The following is a 19,909-nucleotide window of genomic DNA, read 5'->3' on the forward strand; positions in this document are numbered from 1 at the left end:
GTAATAATCAAATGATGGGGATCTAAATTTCTATGTGATAATGATCACATAAGGTATCTAGATTTGTAAAATGTTAAAATATTATGATACCAGATGATAAAAGTATATTAACGACTGATTTTTATTCTACATTGTCTTTACAAACTCCTAATGATATTAAGGTACTCTCCTATTAAAAGAGCTATATAATATCTTTATTCGGTTACCTCTAACAATATAAAGTTCGAAACTTAAAGTAAACGTAAGAGACAGTAAGACAATTTTTCCTTCCGTATGTCTTCTAATTAATAACACCATAAATAAATTTAAATTTTGAATTCTGGCTTCCGTTTCTTGGACGAATAAGAGTTTATCCAACGGTCTTAAAATCTTCTTACCCAGAAATAGTTCAGCGAGCGTTTCACCCTTCGCATCATTGCTCGACAGTTCTTAAAGCATAGGCTAGTTTATATATACAACCATCTCAGTGCTTATATTTTTTTACATAACTTCTAATTATTTTAACAATGTTTTTATTAGCACATTAAAGGCGGGAGTCGTAGTACTGCGATTTATCTCGACTGTAACTTAAAGGCGGGAGTCGTAGTACTACGATTTATCTCGGGTGTAGCTTAAAGGCGGGCGTCGTAGTTCTACGATTTATCTCAACTGTGGCTTAAAGGCGAGAGTCGTAGTACTACGATTTATCTCGACTGTAGCTTAAAGGCGGGAGTCGTAGTAATACGATTTATCTCGACTGTAGCTTAAAGGCGGGAGTCGTAGTAATACGATTTATCTCGACTGTAGCTTGCGCATTTAATCTCGACTGTAGCTAGCGCATAGATTGCTCAGTGTGGTTTGCAACCACATCGCGCAATCCATGCGCCACTTTACTTTTGTATTTAGTATGTTTTGTGGTTTGAAGCTGTTCGGTTGTTCAAATTCTACTTACAGTAAATTTTGAAATCCTTCAATATGGTTTCACGTGAAAATAAAGATATATATGCAGACGATTTAATGGACATTGAAGAGCCACAATCTGGTATATCGAACTCGACACCACGGACTCCACGATATAAAATTGATGGGCCTGGACGTCTTTATCTAGACATCAAAAAGCACAGATTAATTCGGATAGAAAATAGAGGCAAAAAGCTATATGCCCAACGAAACTGCGTAGTTTGTGCGGCACCATAAAAAAAGAAAGTTGACTTGCTTCAAATGCGAGTTTTGCAATGCACCTCTTCACCGTGGCGAGTGTTATCAACATTATCACACTCATAAAAATACTAGATTCTTCTCATAAATATGTACTTTAAAACATTTTTTGTAATTAGTGTTTAGCTCTTTTTTAATATTTTCTGTAGTTTTAAGAGTTTAAATAAACTTTTTTAAGTCTAAATTTTTATGATTACACAAAATATCGCCCGCTCTAGGACGAAAAACGAGGCGAAGCGGTCGCCGCGTTATTTCGTCAAGATTCCCGGCCTTTAATGTGTTAGCTCTTTCTGAGATAATTGCCTGTGGTCTGTATGGGACCATTTTCATATGCCGTATATCAAGCCCTTTACATAAGTTTTCAAAAATTTGTCTAAAAAACTGTTTACCATTATCACTTATTATTTTTAACGGTGCATCGTATTTTAAGATATATTTATGTAAAAACGCAACTGTGACTATTTTAGCCGATGCTCGCTTTAAGGAAATTATTCCTATCCATTTAGAAAAATGATCAGCAGTCGCCAAAAGATATCGGGTTTTTATTTAACTCACTTTGGGGAAAAGGGCCAAGAAGGACTATTCCAAGAATTTCGTTAGAAAAAATCTCCCGAATACTATTTAGATATCCATATATCTATCTATCTATATATATATAATTAACGTCGCTAATTAACTGATATAAATTACAATTCTGACATATGCTGTCACTACCTTCTGTAGTTGCAGAAAATACACCGCCTCGAGTACCCTAAGAAACGTTTTCCTCACTCCTAAATGGACAGCCGTTGCTGCGTCATGCAATTCCTGAAAAATACTTAGCCGTAGTGTGGCTGGGATGACTGTCCTAAATTCATGGTTTTCATTTGTCGATTTAGTATAGAACAGCAGATTATCTGCAATCTTGTAGTTTTGGACCCTATTTCTAATTGCAGCAAGGTTTGCATGTTCAAAATTATCTGGATCCTTTAAATAAGCATAGACATTATCGAATTCTGGATTCGTTAGCAACTCAGAAATGATTGTTGCCCTGGAAACTAAAACTTTAGAAGTTAACATAACGCATTTTATTTGATCACCATTTTCATCCAGTTTAATTCTTGATAACAAGTCGGCCACAGTGTTTTCTTTGCCGGGAATAGACCTAATAATTAAATTGTACTCTTGTAACTTTAAGGCCCATCTAATTAAAGTTGGAGTTAAATTCTTCTCAGAATATAGTCTACCTACGGCCGCATGGTCTGAATAGACAGTAACCGGTGTTTTCCCAAAATAAACTAAATTTCTGAACTGCTATTAACACGGCTAACGTTTCCCGTTCGGTAGCTGTGTTATTTCACTGCGCAGGATTTAATGTTTTACTAAAAAATGCAAAGGGATGCCGTTTTTGCATTAAAACTGCACTGAATCTGATGCATCAGCCTCGATTTCAAAGTTCTCGTCCCCTTCCGGGAATTTTAACACTGGGGCATTAATTAGAGCTGGTTTTAATTGTTCAAAAGCCGTGTTTGTCTCCGCTGTTCACGCAAACTTTGATTTCTTTCCTTTTAACACTGACAAATGTTCAACGATATTGGCCAAATTTTGGATGAAAGAACGGTAGTACAAACACATGCCAAGAACGGATGAAAGTTTCTTTGCCGTTATTTGACGGAGGGTAATTTTTTATTGCTTTTATTTTAGAATCCTCAGTCTCGATACCCTTAGCTGAAAATTTGCAACCAAGATATCTCAGTTCTTTAGTTGCGAACTCTCATTTTGATGAATTAACAGTTAACCTTGCTTCCTTTAATTATGAAAAAACTTCGGGGAGATTTTTGACATATTCCTCAATGGTGTCGATGGTAATGATGATGTCATCTAAAATTCAATTCTGACATATGCTGTCACTACCTTCTGTAGTTGCAGAAAATATACCGCCTCGAGTACCCTACGAAACGTTTTCCTCACTAAATTCGATAATGTCTATGCTTATTATGGACTTAAGGACAGGACGTAAAATAATATCCACAGTGCGTTGGAAAGTTAACGGGCCGCCGCAAAGTCCAAACGGCATAGGTAAATATGCATATTGCCCGATTTTGAAATAAACGCCGTTTTATTCACGTCTTCTGGTTTCATGGCTATTTGAAAGTAGCCTGAAGTAAGATCAAGAGGGGTCATAACTTTCATAGACCTAATTTTCCTTATTATTTCTTCTATTACCGGTAAAGGGCAGACAGGAAATGTAGTTATGTCATTTAATTTCCTGTAATCAATGGCAAAACGCCAAGCTTTTCGATACGAGGAGGGAAAATTACTTCTCTTTCTTTATAGCACAATTGGGCTAGCTTATTCACTATTGATGGAGGTTGTTATCTTGTTTTTAACATCTGCTGTATATGGAGTTCTATCCTCTTTTTCCTTATCATATCGATAAGGTTTCGCTTTATATGGTTAGCTTTATTTTAATTCAATAGTATGTGTGACTATTTGTGTATTTCCAAGATTTTCAGAAAATAATGTGAAAAATTTACTTACAAGTTCTTCCATTCATTTTGCTTTAAATGCTGGAGGATAATGCAGTTGTCAGCAAAATTTATTTTTGCATTAGCGGCTCTAAGGAACTCCTTACCTAAAAAAACTTTATTTTGTAAATTTTTAACCACATTAACAAAAAACTTTCAAAAATTCATCTTTAACCTCTACGTTAAGCGATAGCTTCTCAACGCATTCACAGACTTTCCCTTGTGCGGCTATTTCCGTACTACTGTTTTTAAAATATCCTTACTTTTCGAAAATTCCGGTAATAGAAGCTCTGTTTTAAGGAATTTCCTTGTGGGCCGGTGTCCATGTGTGCCTCTACGGGTACGTTGTTAAGAAGAACTTGTATTACAAGTAATTGCGAATTTCTCACCACAACTATACTTAAATGCACCTTAGAGGAATTTTGTGATGCGCACTGGGTCTGTAAATTCAATTTCTCAGACCCGTCTATTTGTTTAAATAATTTTTATTTCCTTCTAATTTCTTTTGGGTACGCTGGCGGTCTTTATCGAACATTTTTTTGCGCATTATCGCTTTCGTTCTTACTCGTTGACGATTTGGCTGTTGACGGTTGACGGTTTGGCTTACTCGTTGACGATTCAACGTCTTCCTCCGTTGAATTTACTTTTTTCTGCGACCGGTTGTCGGGAGAACTGCTGATGATATCGCTGGGTAGAAAATCTGGAGTTTTCTGCTATCCATCGGTTCTGAAATTTCACGACTAATTGGAATAATTCTCGAAGCGTTTGTGGGTTTCTCAGCTCCATGAAATCTTTACTCCGGGTAACAACCTTGGTAATATAATTTCAATGACTTCAATATCCGGGTTCCTTCCGTATAGCATATTTACTAACTTTACGTAAAATAAACTCTGTGAGATCCTCAATTTTTCGCTGGTAGGAGCCGTAAAGTTCGGCTTCTAATTTTGCTCGGTCTTTAACTATCGGGAAGTCCTTTAAGAAGGCCGTTTTAATTATTTTTTTTTTTAATTGTAGGTGAGGCGTCCGACTTCTCCAAGTAAGAATTTTCCAATTCCTTTCCACCATGACTCCGTCTGTCCTCGGAGGGCACTCAATGCAATTGCTACTTTCTGTCTCTTGGGTACAGGATAGTGATTATCAAGTGCTTCCAAGAATGAGGTGATGGAGTTCTTGCGGTCGAACATCACTGCTGGCTTGATGGAAGCTCTCATTGTTTGTACTAGAACACCAAATCCATACAAAGGGCTGATCATCATCGGACCTGCGACTTCTGAGTCTTGTGGAGATGATTGTCCGTCCTGATCGTTGGCCATCGGATTCGAGTAGAAATTTGGGCGCCAAATGTATACATTTGTATTATAATACCTACGTGTGTATCCTTAGCTATGACAGGTGGAGTACGTGTAGGAACCATACAGGAAAAGGGAAAAAAGAACCTTTTATTAAAACTATTTAAAATTCACAATGCGTCGACTTGATACTAACAAACTACGCCTCACTCGGGCGGTAACTCAACTCACAAGAACTAAATTAAAATTCGAAGATATTAACAAACAGTAGAATTTATCTACAGGGCTCAAGTAATACTGTTACCTAAGACCATGTCGAAGCCTCGTGGCAGCCGAGTAACAGCTGTTATGCCAGCAATAAATAAATGCAGAATCAGAAGCTCACGCTACAAAGATACAGCGCTTGACCACACTCTCTAACTTTTCCCTTCTAGAATTCGGCATTTAAACCTTTTCTCAAGGTAGAAACTGCATTACTTCACGCGTGCTACTAAATTTAAATATGCTGGCATTGACAATTAGGGCAGTGAAGGAATATAGGAAAGCGTAAAATTAAACTTAATTGGTTATTTCGAAATAAATATAAATCCCTGCAAAGTGAATAAGCAGATTTTAAAATAAATGCCTTCTATGTTATTTGGGACAAAATTTGACACACAATTGCTATGAAATACAAAAGAATATCAAGAAATTTACAAAAGATGTTAAGTATTTTAATAAAACTTGAGCGTCTACAGAATGTATCAGATTATACAAGTGAAATGAAAAAAAAAAAAAAAAAAAAAAAGATTTACTTCATTGACACTGATGTTCAAGAACTACGGGACGACCTCACATAGTTTATTTTAATGGCAAGAAAATAAAATTTGCGAAGCCCGAACAAAATACAAATAATTCATAAAACAAACCTACCACATTATATTTCTGTTTCTTATTACTGAAATATTACTAATAATTTACTTAACCACGCTTGGAATAGATGCAATAGATCTTTCTATATATTTATTCTGTAAGCTAGGAAAGACTAAACTTCGTAAAAAAGTTTGTTATAGATACAAATAGTTTCGAAAGGATAGAATTCGTGGATATTATTGCTCAATTTTCTGAAATGAAAATCGGGAGTTAAAAAAATCTAGTTTTTTTAAAAGATGATTCATTATTGGCAGTTTGCTAATAAGCAATACATTTCATTTTAGCATTTACCATTGGTTCAGTATAAACACCGTTTCACTTTTTAGATTGTTTCCACCAAATATTAGAGCCCTATATTATATTGAAAGCAATTAAATATTAAAGAATCTGCAATCATGTATGTATGTTTCTCGCACTGTGAAAAAACAACAGCACCCAGAGACAAAAAATTTTGAATAACATAGTGCTCCACTCAAATATGGGCATTTGGAAGTCCAAATTTGGAATTAGTTTTATTATCCATTTCATATTTTGTAAAACTTTAACGAAGTTTTGTTTAACAAACTCGACGATTTCAAACCGAGCAATGGCAACACTGTACGAAAAACAAAATTATCTCCAGTGCGCGAGACTGTGTATTGGAAATTATAAAGATAAGTTTTTAAATTATTTTGTAATATTGCTGTTGAAGTGAATTTTATGGTTTAAGTGCGAAAAACTTGATATTTAATAAATAAAGGCATCACTAAAACGTTAAAAATAAAAAATAAAAAAAAAAAAAAAAAAGTCCTTTTGAGCATGATATAAAATTTGAAATCCTTCAGGTTTTTTTTTTTTTTTTTTTTACTATAATAATATTACAGTTTATGTTCTCCATTATTAAAAAAAATTAAAATTTTATTAGAGGCAACTTTATTTAAATGAGACCCCAATTAAAATTTTATCTAAGGCACGTTAGATACTTAATAAAACGCTACAGAGCTTGCCAAAGGAGGGATTCCTCTACGGAGAAGAAGCTATTCACAGCTTTTTTCACAGTATAGACCTTTTTTGAGATAAAAAGCCTTTCACGAGTATAAGCCAGTTTATAGTATAGGCCTTTTAGGAGAAAATTGTTCAGATTCACTCTACACATGAGAAAAAACTCCATGCTGCTAAACTATTTGCCAGAAATAGAAACTGATATGGAAATGTCTCCATGATTTTAGTCTCTCGGTACTAAGGAGAAAAATAATTAAAAACAAGGAGTATCACTACCACAGGCTCACCAACGGCAGAGCCGTAAAACCGCTAAGTATTGGTAGTTCGACTCTCTTTCAAGGATTTCTTGGTAGGTATCACTCTGTTGGGTAGTGAGCTGGGGGCGTCAGTTCTGGCATGGTTTCACAGTTCTTTGCATATGGGCGGATTTTGCTTGAGTATTGTGGAAAAAGAACCAGTTATTGGCTTTAGCTTTGGGAATTTTGTGTTTTGCAATTCCGAGTGCAGCAATGATTGGGACATACTCGGAGCTTGGCAGCATCAACCTCTTTAACAGCCATAGGTATGCCGGTATTTGTGATATTATGTCTAATATATCCAGCAGTTCTCCTGGGAACACGATTTATACTTGGTTCCTTTCGGAACATAAAATGAAACACTTGAGTATGGACTCGTTTATCTGTATCGTTAATCATTTATTGTCACAATTGAAAATGAAGTTCTTTGAATCATGTAGTACACAAAGTACATCAGTTTTTGAGCAAAATATTATGCATACTATGATCGCCTTATTACGCATTTTAAGATCTCGCTGGACTAGAAAGCGGTCATCTTACAGAATGTTATAATACTTATCAGTGTCAATGTTTATTTGTGTCCTCAGAAAAACTGATAATTTTTAGAGATGGGCGTCTAAGGAAGCGATTGCCGAGGAAGAGTTCGCTTGTTTTTAATTATCAAAAAAAAAAAAAAAAAAAAAAGAGATGCAATTCAGATATTTCAGATAAGGAAAAACTTTTCTACAATAATTATATTTTTATTCGATTAGTTTTATTATTTCTATGTAGATTTCGTTTATAGTATCTGTTCGTAAAATATTGTTGTTATTAATTGAAAAGCAGTCTTAAAAAAGAAATATTTTACAGGTCGAGATTTTTTAATTTCCAATGGTCGTTTAACAGCTGTAGGTAAGTATGAAAACAGCTAGATATGTGAATAATTAATTATGTAGAATCAAAAAGAATTAATTAAAGTGTTCATACTTGTAATTAATTTATTTTACTAATATATTAAAATAAATTAATGACAAAATTTTAATAATTTTTCATTAATGGTATTATTTGTTACTATTCTTTTCATTGGGACTTACGATTATATATAAGTTCTTACGATATTGCATTTAAGTGACTGAAAATTTTTGAAAAAATACTTTTGCTCCTGATAATAAGAAACTTGTGCCAGACTACCCTCTAAATCTTTATAACTTGATCCAGAATGAAAGCCAATATAAGGTTGCTCTTTTTACAGGCATGTTTCTCTTCTAATAAGAGACATTTTTATTCAAAATGTCCTTCATAAAGGTCCATCTTATTTAGATAACTTGGAGTATAGGGGATTACAGTTAATTAACCAATTTCCTGATTTATGAGAGGGAATGAACTGCTAATTATTTTGTAAAACAGACAAAAATTGTTATTGATAGAGAATTGATAGCTTTAGTCTCCTCTTTTATTAATGCACTAGATTTTTTTAAGAAACTATTTTGCTATTTCCTTAAATATTTAAAATTTCTCATTGTTTTAGAAAGAGCTGAATTTTATTTACATTCTTAACTTGTAATTTACTTATTTAACTTGTAATTCTGGTTTTACTGATAGAATTGAATATGTCTGCTTCTGAAAACGAAATTATCCTTTGCATCAAACCACTCAATGTTGTGATTCCACATGGCAGGGTAAAGTAATTTATTTTTAATTTTTGTTAATTAATATTTGGGAATGGTATTACCAATTTCGATGACTTATCAAGTACTAAATTACTTAACATAAGAAATAAATAATTTAAAAATATGGTAAATGTATTAATTTCAGAAATGCATCATGTTTCCTAACGAATGAGAATTTATTAAGTAAAGTTTAGCTAAAACAGAGGTTAATCTTTAACCAGAGGCTCTCACTATTACAATGTGCTCTCGATTATCTGGGCTAATGTCGGGGAAGCTGGTCACGGATAATTCGAAAAACGCGGATAATCAATTTTCTTGCATATTGTACGTGTTTATTTTGTAAGATTCTAACTAAACCAACTTTAATTTGCTGGCTAGATCTTTACTTGAACTGTGAAGGGACTATTCGCTTAATTACACTATATCAATGATAAGATGTGAAAAGACCCTTATTCAACTCAATAAAATATTTACAGATGGAACTCCTGGGTGCTTACAAACTTAGTCAATACTTTTGGTTACACCTCAAAATAGAGTTGTAAAACTAAAACTAAGTTAAAGAATCTACGGGAGCTGCACAGAGATAATTAACGCAAGTTAGATGTTAACCTTAACCCTACTACCGACGTAGACAAACCGGCAATCAATATGCACGGCCATAAAATAGCAAGCTTAATCAGCGAAACAAAGTAGCCAAGCCGCAGTACACGCTGTGTCTGAAGTACACTCCGCAGCAGGTTTTCAATATGGATGAGATGTGGCTATTTTAAAAATGAATGGAACAACGAACCTACATCACGAAGACGCAAAACGTAGCCCCATGTTTTAAGCTTTTAAAGATAGACTCCTTTTGCTTTTTTATGGAAATGATCAGGCGACTTCGTGCAATCCTTTGCGCACTCATTGATCTAAAATTCCTTGTGCATTGCAAGTAAAACATTTTGAGCAAATGCCAGTTGTGTGGAAGTGGAATAGAAAAGCGTAGGCAACAAAGTCCTCGTTATTGACTATTTTGAAAATTCATTCATTAATGTAGTCAAACTTTACTTAGAAGAGCAAAATCTGATCTTTAAAGTTTTAATTTGTGAGCATTGTGCATTTTTCATAATTTTGTGCTTCAACTCTAAGGAGCTAAGAATTAGAAAATACTTATCTAAATTACTCTGTCCTTTAGCCTTTAACTGCTAAGTGGACATGTAGCTTCGTCTCTGGCATTTCATAATTGTTCGGATAATGCCACTCATAGAAGAAGATTTTATTAGTACGAAGATGAAATATTGACTGAATTACTGCTTCTTGCACAACACGAATATGCGGTTTAATTAGATTTGCCAGGACGTTAACCGATGTAGTTGTTGTTTAGCGTAAATGGGCGCTGGAAGCTGAGAAGCTATTTTACTTTCCTCGCTTGCATCGGCTGGGCCCAGCCTGGAGCAGCATATGTAATCATTCTTTCTATGACAGTTGAGTAGAGATCGTTTGAATGTGCGAATTTAATCTCCTGGTTATTTCCTTGGGACTGTCGGAATTTGGGGGCAGTGTGGCTAATAAGTTTTAATGTGGGAAATCCAAGTCTTAAATCAATTAAAGCTCTTTTATGGAGGAGAGGGTAATAAGAATGCTGCATAATACTGGAATTTAATATTCATTTAATTTGTTTCTAGAAGTTTAACTATTTTTACTGCTACTGTGTTTGGATATCGCGCAATATAAGTTTGTAAATTTCTGTAAATGTATACTATTGTAAAACATGTTCTGCTGAAAAGTAATTTGAGTATCTGAAATAATATAATAATTATGAAAATTATGTAATTATGTTCTGAGCTACAACGGCTACAATCTCTTAAAGTTCTATGTGATATAGTGCTATGTGATCTCCTAATGCTAGGTATGAGGAGACGCGAGACAATACCACATAACCTCTTGGTAGAATGATGACATTTCCTTCTCCTGTCAACTGTTAACTGTTCTTTAACCTGCCGATGATAAGTAGTTACAATTTTTCTTTTATCAAATTCTGCTGCAAAATTTTTCGCAGTGTATGGAAAACATGGATTCCGCTTCTTTAGGAAACCGATCGTCTTACATTTTTATTTTATAAATGCTAAACATTAGCGCTTAAGCTATCAGTTTACGGGCTCTCCAGTACTTTTTAACAATGTTCTCATACCGAGAAAGTGCAATACAACTATTTAAATGTTCAAAAATCATAGGCTGATTGGAGTCACACAAAATACACTTTGGGAAATCCACCACTTCAGTTCTGTAGAGGTAGTCTCGCAAACAGTCATGTCCGGTCAGACGTCTAAATAGTGCTAAAGCTGTATTTCTTGGAAAACTGGGAATGGAATTTGTCTCTTCCCCCAGCATCTTCCAACTCTTATCCATAGCACGTTGAATCCCATCCTGCTTAAGAATTTTCTTAAGAGTCAGGTTAACAAACAATTTAGTCGTATAAAATGAAAGCGTTCGATTAATGCATTGCATTATGAACGTTCCTTTCTTAGCCAAACTATCAGCTTTTTCATTTCCCATAATTCCACAGTGGGCTGGAATCCATTGGAAAAAATTCCTGTGTGCCATTGCCTTGAGCAACGGCTTACAATCTAAGATTCTTTGGGAACTATTTTGATTACTCAGAAGAGTTTGAAGTGCACTTTTGGAATCTAAGAATATGACTTCCTTTACAAATGAGTAGCTACAAATCGACAGTTGTTGAATAGCCACAGCAATAGCTTCGATTTCAGCATCAAAAGGCCCATTGTAAGAGAGCCCATTGGTAAGTAGAAACTGAAAAGCTCGCTTTCTTTTCCAGCATGAGCCGTCAGTGTAGACATGCACCCACTCATTTTGAGGATAGGCGAACCCCAATAGTTTCCATTGCAATAGATCTTAATTGTGAATCGCTCATTTCGTTTTTAACAACTCTTTGAATAAGATCAATATTTTTATTCGAATTCAAAAAGTATAACAATGGGAAGGAGGTAAAATTATATAATCTAGACTTAACTCCACAGCATCAGATTCTCTCTGATCAGCTTGTATGAAGCCAATTTGAGTTTTAAGATTCCTAGAAATTTCCTTATCATATTTTCGCCAAAAAGGGTTGTCAGGCAAGCGCATCAGCTTCTGGTTTAATAGGATTTTCGCTTAATACAATAATGAACAGATTCCAAACCGGTTAAAAGCTGCATTCCAATCGTCTTAGATTTTCAAAGAACTGATTCCTTTATAATCTATAAATGTCATTTTTTATCAAGTTCGAGTTTTTGCTATGGATTTACCTGCACATAGTGTGAAATTACTCGTATATATTTATTTCTGTATAGCTACAATAAAATAAATCTTCAGAAACCCGTGAACACGGTCATTTTATTCTGAATTCGAATATATTGGTTATATAGGTTATAAAAAATTCATTGAAAATTAATATGTAGTGTGTCCCCCCCCCGCTTTTTTTCGTACAAGTTTCCCATCCATGATTCATCTTTTTATTCAGGTGATCCATGGTTACAGATAGTAATGACTACTACTTCTATGCAAGTCCTGAAAACTAATGGGAGAGTAGGAAGGAAAACACAGCTTTTCCCACAGAATGCGCGAGACTATAGATTGATTTTTCAGAAACTTTTTAATGTTACAGAAAATTTCCTCTGTTAATAAATATTTCTCTGTCCGTTTTTGAATATTCCAGAAATTTTCCTCTGCTTATAAATTAAAAGGTAAAATAACTGTTTCCGTGTTAAATAAAAATAAAATGTATTGTTGAGTAAAAAATGTTAAACAAAAAGGAAGCATTGTAATCGCGAAAAGTTTCAGGCAGCATATTTCAATAAAAATATCCATTTGACCACTATCGAATGCAATACAACGATGTTATTGCAGGACATCTGTACGTAAGAACAGAATAAAAGACTCTTTTCCACCAAAAAAAAAATTATAAAACTGATTTAAAATTGATTCTTAAGAGAATTTTTCGTGGCGTCTGTGCGTACGTACGTATCTCGCATAACTCAAAAGAGAGTAGCCTCAGAAAGTCGAAGTTTTGTACATAGGGACTACTATAACATGTAGATATGCACCTCGTATTTTGGTTGCAATCGGCCGCACAAATATATACACTCTATATATATTTATATACAAAGTGGATATATATATATACTCTGTTACTCGGCTCACTGATCTCAGTTTCTTTATTCTTATATGTTTGTAAATTGGGCATTTTTTTGCTTTAAAAATGAATAATTGATTTATGTTCTTCTTATCTTCCGGTTAAGGTTTTTATGCCTTTAGCAAATCTGCATGCAATATTTGTGGAGTTATCAACTATTTAAAAGTTGTTTAAGTGCAGCCGCGAATCTGCGATGGCGGACATGTTTGTTTACATTGCAAACTTGACAAAATAGAGGATTTGTTGCCAATCTAGAGAAACTAAGCTTCGCAACAATAAAAATAACGCCTTCACTCATTATTGCGAATTAAATCATGCTTAATCCTATCTGAAATGTTTTCGGGCAAATAAGTGTTTAAGATTTACTTCATAATTTTTAATATAGATATTTTGAGTTTTTATGTATTTTTGCCTTGTCGCGAAGTGAGAACTGAATTAATTGAATGAGAAATATTATATCGTCTGTGAAAAACTGTTTCTTTTTTTGTTTTGTTTGCTTAATTTCTTTTATACATCGTTCTAGATTTATTATAGTATTTGAATAGAACATGTAGCAAAGATTAGATAATTCTTCGAATGATATAAATTTTGTGCATTCTGAGTTATAATATGAACGAAATATAACGCTGTTAAGTGAACCTAGCGCCAGAGTGTCGTTATGGTAAACAAATATAGTGAATTTTAAAGAGTGCATTTATTCTGTTGTGGTTTATGCGCTATCGACGAAGTAGATTTAATTCAATCCAATAAGTTTAAATGAAATTCAAGAAAAAATGCGTATAATTTAATATTCCGTACAAGGAAGTCGTGTCACACATCAGACTTTTTATGATTAATCAGCAGTTATACTCTGTATATTTCATATCTCGATAAGAACTCATTACGGATGTTTGTTTGTGAATTCTGTTATGTTATAATCTTGAAACTGGGGCGTATTTTGTCCATCTTTGTATGTATATGAGCCTTATCATTTGTCAAAAGAAAATTGGGGCTGACTGCTGGAGCATATCTCACGGAGTGTTTAAAGCTTTATATTAGATTTCTTTTCTTTATGTCACAGATTGCTGTTTTTGTTGTAATGGTACAATGTGAAAAGTTTGAGAATTATAAATATGAAAGTTTATTATAATCCAATCTATACCATCATTCTTTTCTATACAAAATGCGGCGTTTAACGATACTTTTTAATCTAATACATGTTTTTTAACCTCTCTTTTGACTTCCATACGTTTATTATCTGTGTCTTAATTAATCTCTGAAGAAATTTACAGAATATTATGTTTAAGTCCAATATGATCCTCTGGCAATCGACTTAAAACGGTTACCGTGTTTTAGTGTCAATTCGTGGTAATTCAGTAGTTTGTGGATTGCATATAACAGACCGGTCATGTAAAGTCTTCGCCTCACCGCGTTAATGGATATAGGCTTTCTGTAGTTCTAATAATAACTTGTCATGCTGAGGGCTGTACTAAAGCTCAGCAATAACAGTAGTGTGAAACGGAGAGTTCAGCGACAGGAGGCGGTGCGCGGTGCAAGCTCGCAGGCGGATTGGGGAGGCGGAGTACGCGGAGGCTAATTGATAATTCGGGGATTCTTCATTTAACTGATAAGATGACGTCACACTTTGATAAGAGATTATCTTTTATTGATTTTATGGAAGTTCTTTGTTAATCAATTTTTAGCCTTTGTATTTTTTCTTTGTTTTCCAGCTATTTTACTACATATACGATGGTTATTTCCTAGGTGCCCTTAACGGCTATTATTTTCAAATTTAATCATTGATTCAGAAGTTCTTAATTTTAGATGCTATTTTCAACTAGTTTCGTACTTTTCAAACTTTCGTAATTTTTTAAGTGTTCTAATTTTTAACTTGTTCATTACATTTTCGGATCATATAAACTTTTCCTTAACTTTAGATGTAAATTTTAACTTCTTTTCTATTTTTGACGTAATAGTTTCCAACATACTCTGAATTTTAACTAATTTATAATATTTATAGACTATGTACATGACTTTCATTTAATTTATAGCTGCTTTCATACATTTTAACCTTCGTAATTTCAAACATATCCTTAATTTTAGCTTAATTGCTCTATTTTCTTACCATGTATATGAACTTTATTTAATTTTAGATGATATTTTTAATGTGTTTCATTCATTTTAAAACTTCGTAATTTTTAAAGTACTCTAATTTTAAACTTGTTCATTATATTTTCCTACCATATACCTAACTTTTACTTAACTTTAGATGTAAATTTTAACTTCTTTTCTACTTTTTAATGTTTTTAGTTTTAACATACTCTGAATTTTTAACTAATTTGCTAGATTTTCACACTATGTACATGACTTTCATTTAATTTTTAACTACTTTCTTACGTTTTAACCTTCGTAATTTCAAACATATCCTTAATTTTAGCTTAATTCCTCTATTTTCTAACCATATAGTATATGAACTTTATTTAATTTTAGATGATATTTTTAACTTGTTTCATACATTTTAAACCTTCGTAATTTTTAAAGTACTCTAATTTTGAACTTGTTTATTGCATCTTCCTACTATATGCATGAACTTTAATTAATTTTAGATGTATTTTTTATACATTTCTGACACTTGTTTCTTTCTAGTTTCCAAAATACTCTAAATTTTTTTACTCTTTTTTATAATTCTCGATTGTAATCACGCTTTTGATTTTACTATTTCAGCTAAATTTACACGTTTCAATGTCTTAAATATAGAGACAGTTTTCAATTAAACATTTTATTTTAGAACCTTTAACTGTTATTCCAACCCAATTCGTTGAATAGCTTACTTAGTTTATATTTTATAGTACTGTTTTAATTTGCCTACTGTACAATTTATCATTCTGTAGTACTCTTACCATGACTGATTCTACTATTTTCCTTCATTATTAACTTATTCGTATTTTCGCATTTTCAAACTTTAACATTTCTTGCATATTCTGATATATTCTTACATCATTTATATCTGAATATACGTTTTTAAGCCCTTCAGTATTACCAATGTTCAGTTTTGAACCTCGATTGCTATTAAGCTAACTTGATAGGCTCCGAATTTTTAGAATGGATTCTCAGTTTTCATCTATAATTTTAGAACCATTTTCACTGATTCGTGTACACATAAAGAAATCTTTCATATTGTTTTGGACACTTATTACGTTTTGAATTCGGTATTTTTTGCTAATTCACTGCATTCATACCATCATTTTTACACTTTAAATGCCCCGACTATGCAAATTTTAAATTTATCACTTTTTTTCTGCACCAAGTACGAGTATTTCTGCCTTCATGGACAACGTTCAAGTGAAATTACCGATTATTTACGTTACATGCACAAAAGAAATTCCTAAGATAAACATTTTCAGTATCAAATGAGAGATGAATGACCATAGATTTTACCCATTGGTTATCATTTCAGCCCTTGAAATTATGTTTAATCAATATACTTTTATTTCTAGTGCATAATGTTAACACATTTCGTCGAACGTAGTCCAATTCCAATTCAATTTCCCTAGACAATTGCATATATAGTCTAGTTTTCTAATTTCTTATACTAGGATTTTCTTTCGTGAGTGTCAGTTTTCATTAATTTATTTACCAATTTATTCCCTTATGAATGAAATCTTGTGAAACACTACCATACCTTTACACAACATACATCATTACCAACATACTTATATTTGCAGAACGAACCAAAGAAAAAAACAGTGAGAGACAATTTACCAAAATCTCCGCTATATTTTCGAATATTTTAACTTTCATACATCTCGAATACAGAAATTCATTCATAAATACTTATTACATCAATTAAATATTCCTTACTAATACCCATTTAATGAGGAATAACCCCTTTAGAATATAAAATTACATCCAAATAAGTGTTCCATTTACCTATAATTGTACATATAAATTTACATTATAGGAACTTTCTATGTATGTAATTTAATTAATGCTGTTAAATATTACCTCCTAAGATCTCCTAAGAAAAACTCCTAAGATTATTCAACTTTCCAACTTCAAAGACTATTCAAATCATTCATCTCCGTCTGCAGTATTTCCCGCAGTATCGAATACCTATCTTAGAACTATTTTCTTAAGAACTTATCAGGTTCAATGTTCCTTCTTACCTTCTTCGGGAACATGCAAGGACCTGACTCGGAACAGAGAGCTTACTAAAGCTATGTTCACTAATTGTGGGAAGTAGACAGGATACACAAGAAGGGTATACAAAAACCTTTATTTTCTCTATTTACAAAAACTTCCGTACTTCGGAATACACAAACCCTCTACTTGGGGTCTAACGTAAAAATATAAAAATAGAACTAAACTCTAATTTAACTTTAAAATAATAAACGTGGAAGATTGGCCTTATAATAACAGGAAGACGTATGTAGTACAGAGAACTGTGAATACTACAATACGTTTAAAATTTATCAAGAGGATTAAAACCTCTGGCCTGGAAGGCAACCAGCAACTGCGTAACTTCTAAGGTAAGCGGCCTGCTTCGACTCACTGCTTCCTCTCTCTCGCTTGGCAAAAAGCCACAACTTAAATACTTGGCGTTCGCCAGACAAACTTTGCATAAAAACCTTAACGCTTATAATTCTGGCCGGAAGTAGAAAATAAGAAGTGATAGTAAAGATTTAAAATAAAATAAACGTTAGTAAAACTTAAGATCCTTACATACTTCCCGCCAGAGTTAATTAGTTTGAAACTGAGGTCTAAAACGACCTTGTTGAAAACTTTTAACTCTAGAATCTAACGCGAGGCCAATCTTTTACAAATATTTTTCGCTAGAAACTAGAAATTTAAAAGAAAGAAATTTGTTTTTACAATAGCAGCTCCCAGGATACACAATTTTTTTCATCTGTACTGCATCTAAACAGGAGCTTTTATTCAATTCAGGTTCCTTCCAGAGATCTGGAAGGAAAACTAGTTTAATGAAATGTTACACAATGAAATGGCAAGTAACATGTATAATTATACTTCTCTTAACATTCTTATTTCATTCATGACTATTTTAATTATCTCTCCTCGTGCTCTCTGACATGTGTTGTAAAAGAACACCAAACACGAATGTGTTTCTGTCTACGTGTTCCACACTTCCTCCTACAATCAAAACACTAACGTGTTAAAATTCAACATGCCAAGACCTCGTAACACACCCTAATTCCAACTCTAAACCCTGAGGTACTATTCTGAAAGTGGCTAACTCTGAAGTGTAGCGTCAGAGAGCCTAACTACATCATTCCACCTTTAACACATATTCATCATGATTTAGTCTTTTTACAGTCACACGAATGAAAAAATTTTAACATTCACTTTTACCATATCACGGTATTTCTTAACATTTAAAATAACAGTTCACATTGTATATAAGAACATATCAACATGCTGTTAATTTTACACATTTGAAAACATACATTAGTAGTACATTGTTAACTTCTATTCTTTTCAAAGCAAGTGCGAATTCTTTCTACATTGAAATAATACATTTCAAAAAAGTCTTTCAGACTAAACTTCTTTACCGCTAGAATGTTTTAAATAAAATTTATACAATAACTTTTTACAATATTTAAGTCTTTACACAACGCCATTATACATCAACTTTATTTTTACGCGCGAGTAATTGAAAAACATAATACCAAAATCGGTAACAACTGATTTCTCGCCCTTTTGGCGATAAAGGTAGACCTCGCATGAGGTAAAACTTCTTGAAATCTGCCACTTGCAGTAAGAATGAAAGATTAACTTAAGTTTGCAAAGTAACATAAAATTTTACTTATCTTTGTGATATTCGGACATCTTTTTCTGGGCCCAGTCCTTAAAGGTATTGCAGATAGTTGTTTGATTTATCCTCCTTCTTGTACGGGCTCGCCCTTCAGTGCCTTCCTCTGGAAGCTTCCTTTTTTCACCAGTTCGGTCACCCTTGAATACCTTCTTCTTCTCTGCTTGTGGTCTTGGCCGTTTGATGGCAGCTGGTCTTGGCGGAACCGGGAAACTTCTGTCGTGTTCCTGCTTGGACCTCGTTGCTGGCCGTTCAAATTTTCCTTGTAACTTTTCCTCCGCCGCTGGTGGCCCTTCCGCAGTTCGGCGACATTTGCTGCGGAGAGTCCTGTCGGATGAGTAGATCTTCCGTTTTAGAGCCGGGTTATAGTTGCTGTCATTTCTCCTGGTTCTCTTCACATCCGTCGTCCTTCTCCCTTCTTCATTCTGGGGGTGTTCGTGAACTCTCTTTTCTGGACGGTGGAACGGCTTCTTTTTCTTGCTACCTTCAATTTTTCCGCGGGAAAATTTTCTTTTCACTTGCTCCTGCCTCTTAATGGCTTGCCCTTGTACTTGTCGTTGTTCCACCTCTGGAGCTTGTGCCTGCTGTGTCTGCCGTGCCGGATCCTGCAAAAGATCTGAAAATATTTGCATTTTATTACGATCGAAGTAGGGCTTGATTTGATCAATGTTTGCGGAACAGGTTTCACCTTTTCTGGCTTTTAACACTACTACAGCGTGAGTTATTTTTTCTATAACATATGGTCCTTCAAATCGTGGAAAATTTTGGCAGTTTTATCTTCTGGTGCTGAAGAAAGTGAATGCTTAATTTTTAAAACTTCATCCCCTACTTTATAAGTTACTCCCCGTCGTTTCAAATCATAATAGAGCTTCTGTTTTCTTTGTGCTACTTCCGTATTCTTTTTTTGCTTCTTTTATTAGTTTTTCTATATCACCCATTTTAAATTCTGGGGCTCTTTGTTGCACATAAAATAATTTATCTAACGGCGTTATAATCTTTCTGCCTAGAAATAACTCAGCAGGAGTTTTGCCCGTTGTATCATGTTTTGCGGTCCTAAGGGCGAAAGCTAATTCATTGACATAGTTATCCCAGCTTTTATGA

The 19,909-nt window shown here is 33.7% G+C and overlaps 1 protein-coding gene across 1 annotated transcript in view; it reads left to right on the top strand.

The window, feature by feature from the left end:
• Positions 1 to 19,909, top strand: part of LOC118193489 (uncharacterized) — a 52,825-nt gene that overhangs the window by 11,668 nt on the left and 21,248 nt on the right. The window contains exons 4-5 of the mRNA XM_085810762.1: positions 8,032 to 8,073; positions 8,764 to 8,840. Coding sequence (XP_085666888.1) covers positions 8,032 to 8,073; positions 8,764 to 8,840 — 119 coding nt within the window. The remainder of the gene's footprint in view (positions 1 to 8,031; positions 8,074 to 8,763; positions 8,841 to 19,909) is intronic.

Source organism: Stegodyphus dumicola, chromosome 1 (genome assembly GCF_044657685.1).
Source record: "Stegodyphus dumicola isolate Sdum_Otavi_A_Nest chromosome 1, ASM4465768v1".
In the NCBI taxonomy this organism is placed as follows: Eukaryota; Metazoa; Arthropoda; class Arachnida; order Araneae; family Eresidae; genus Stegodyphus; species Stegodyphus dumicola.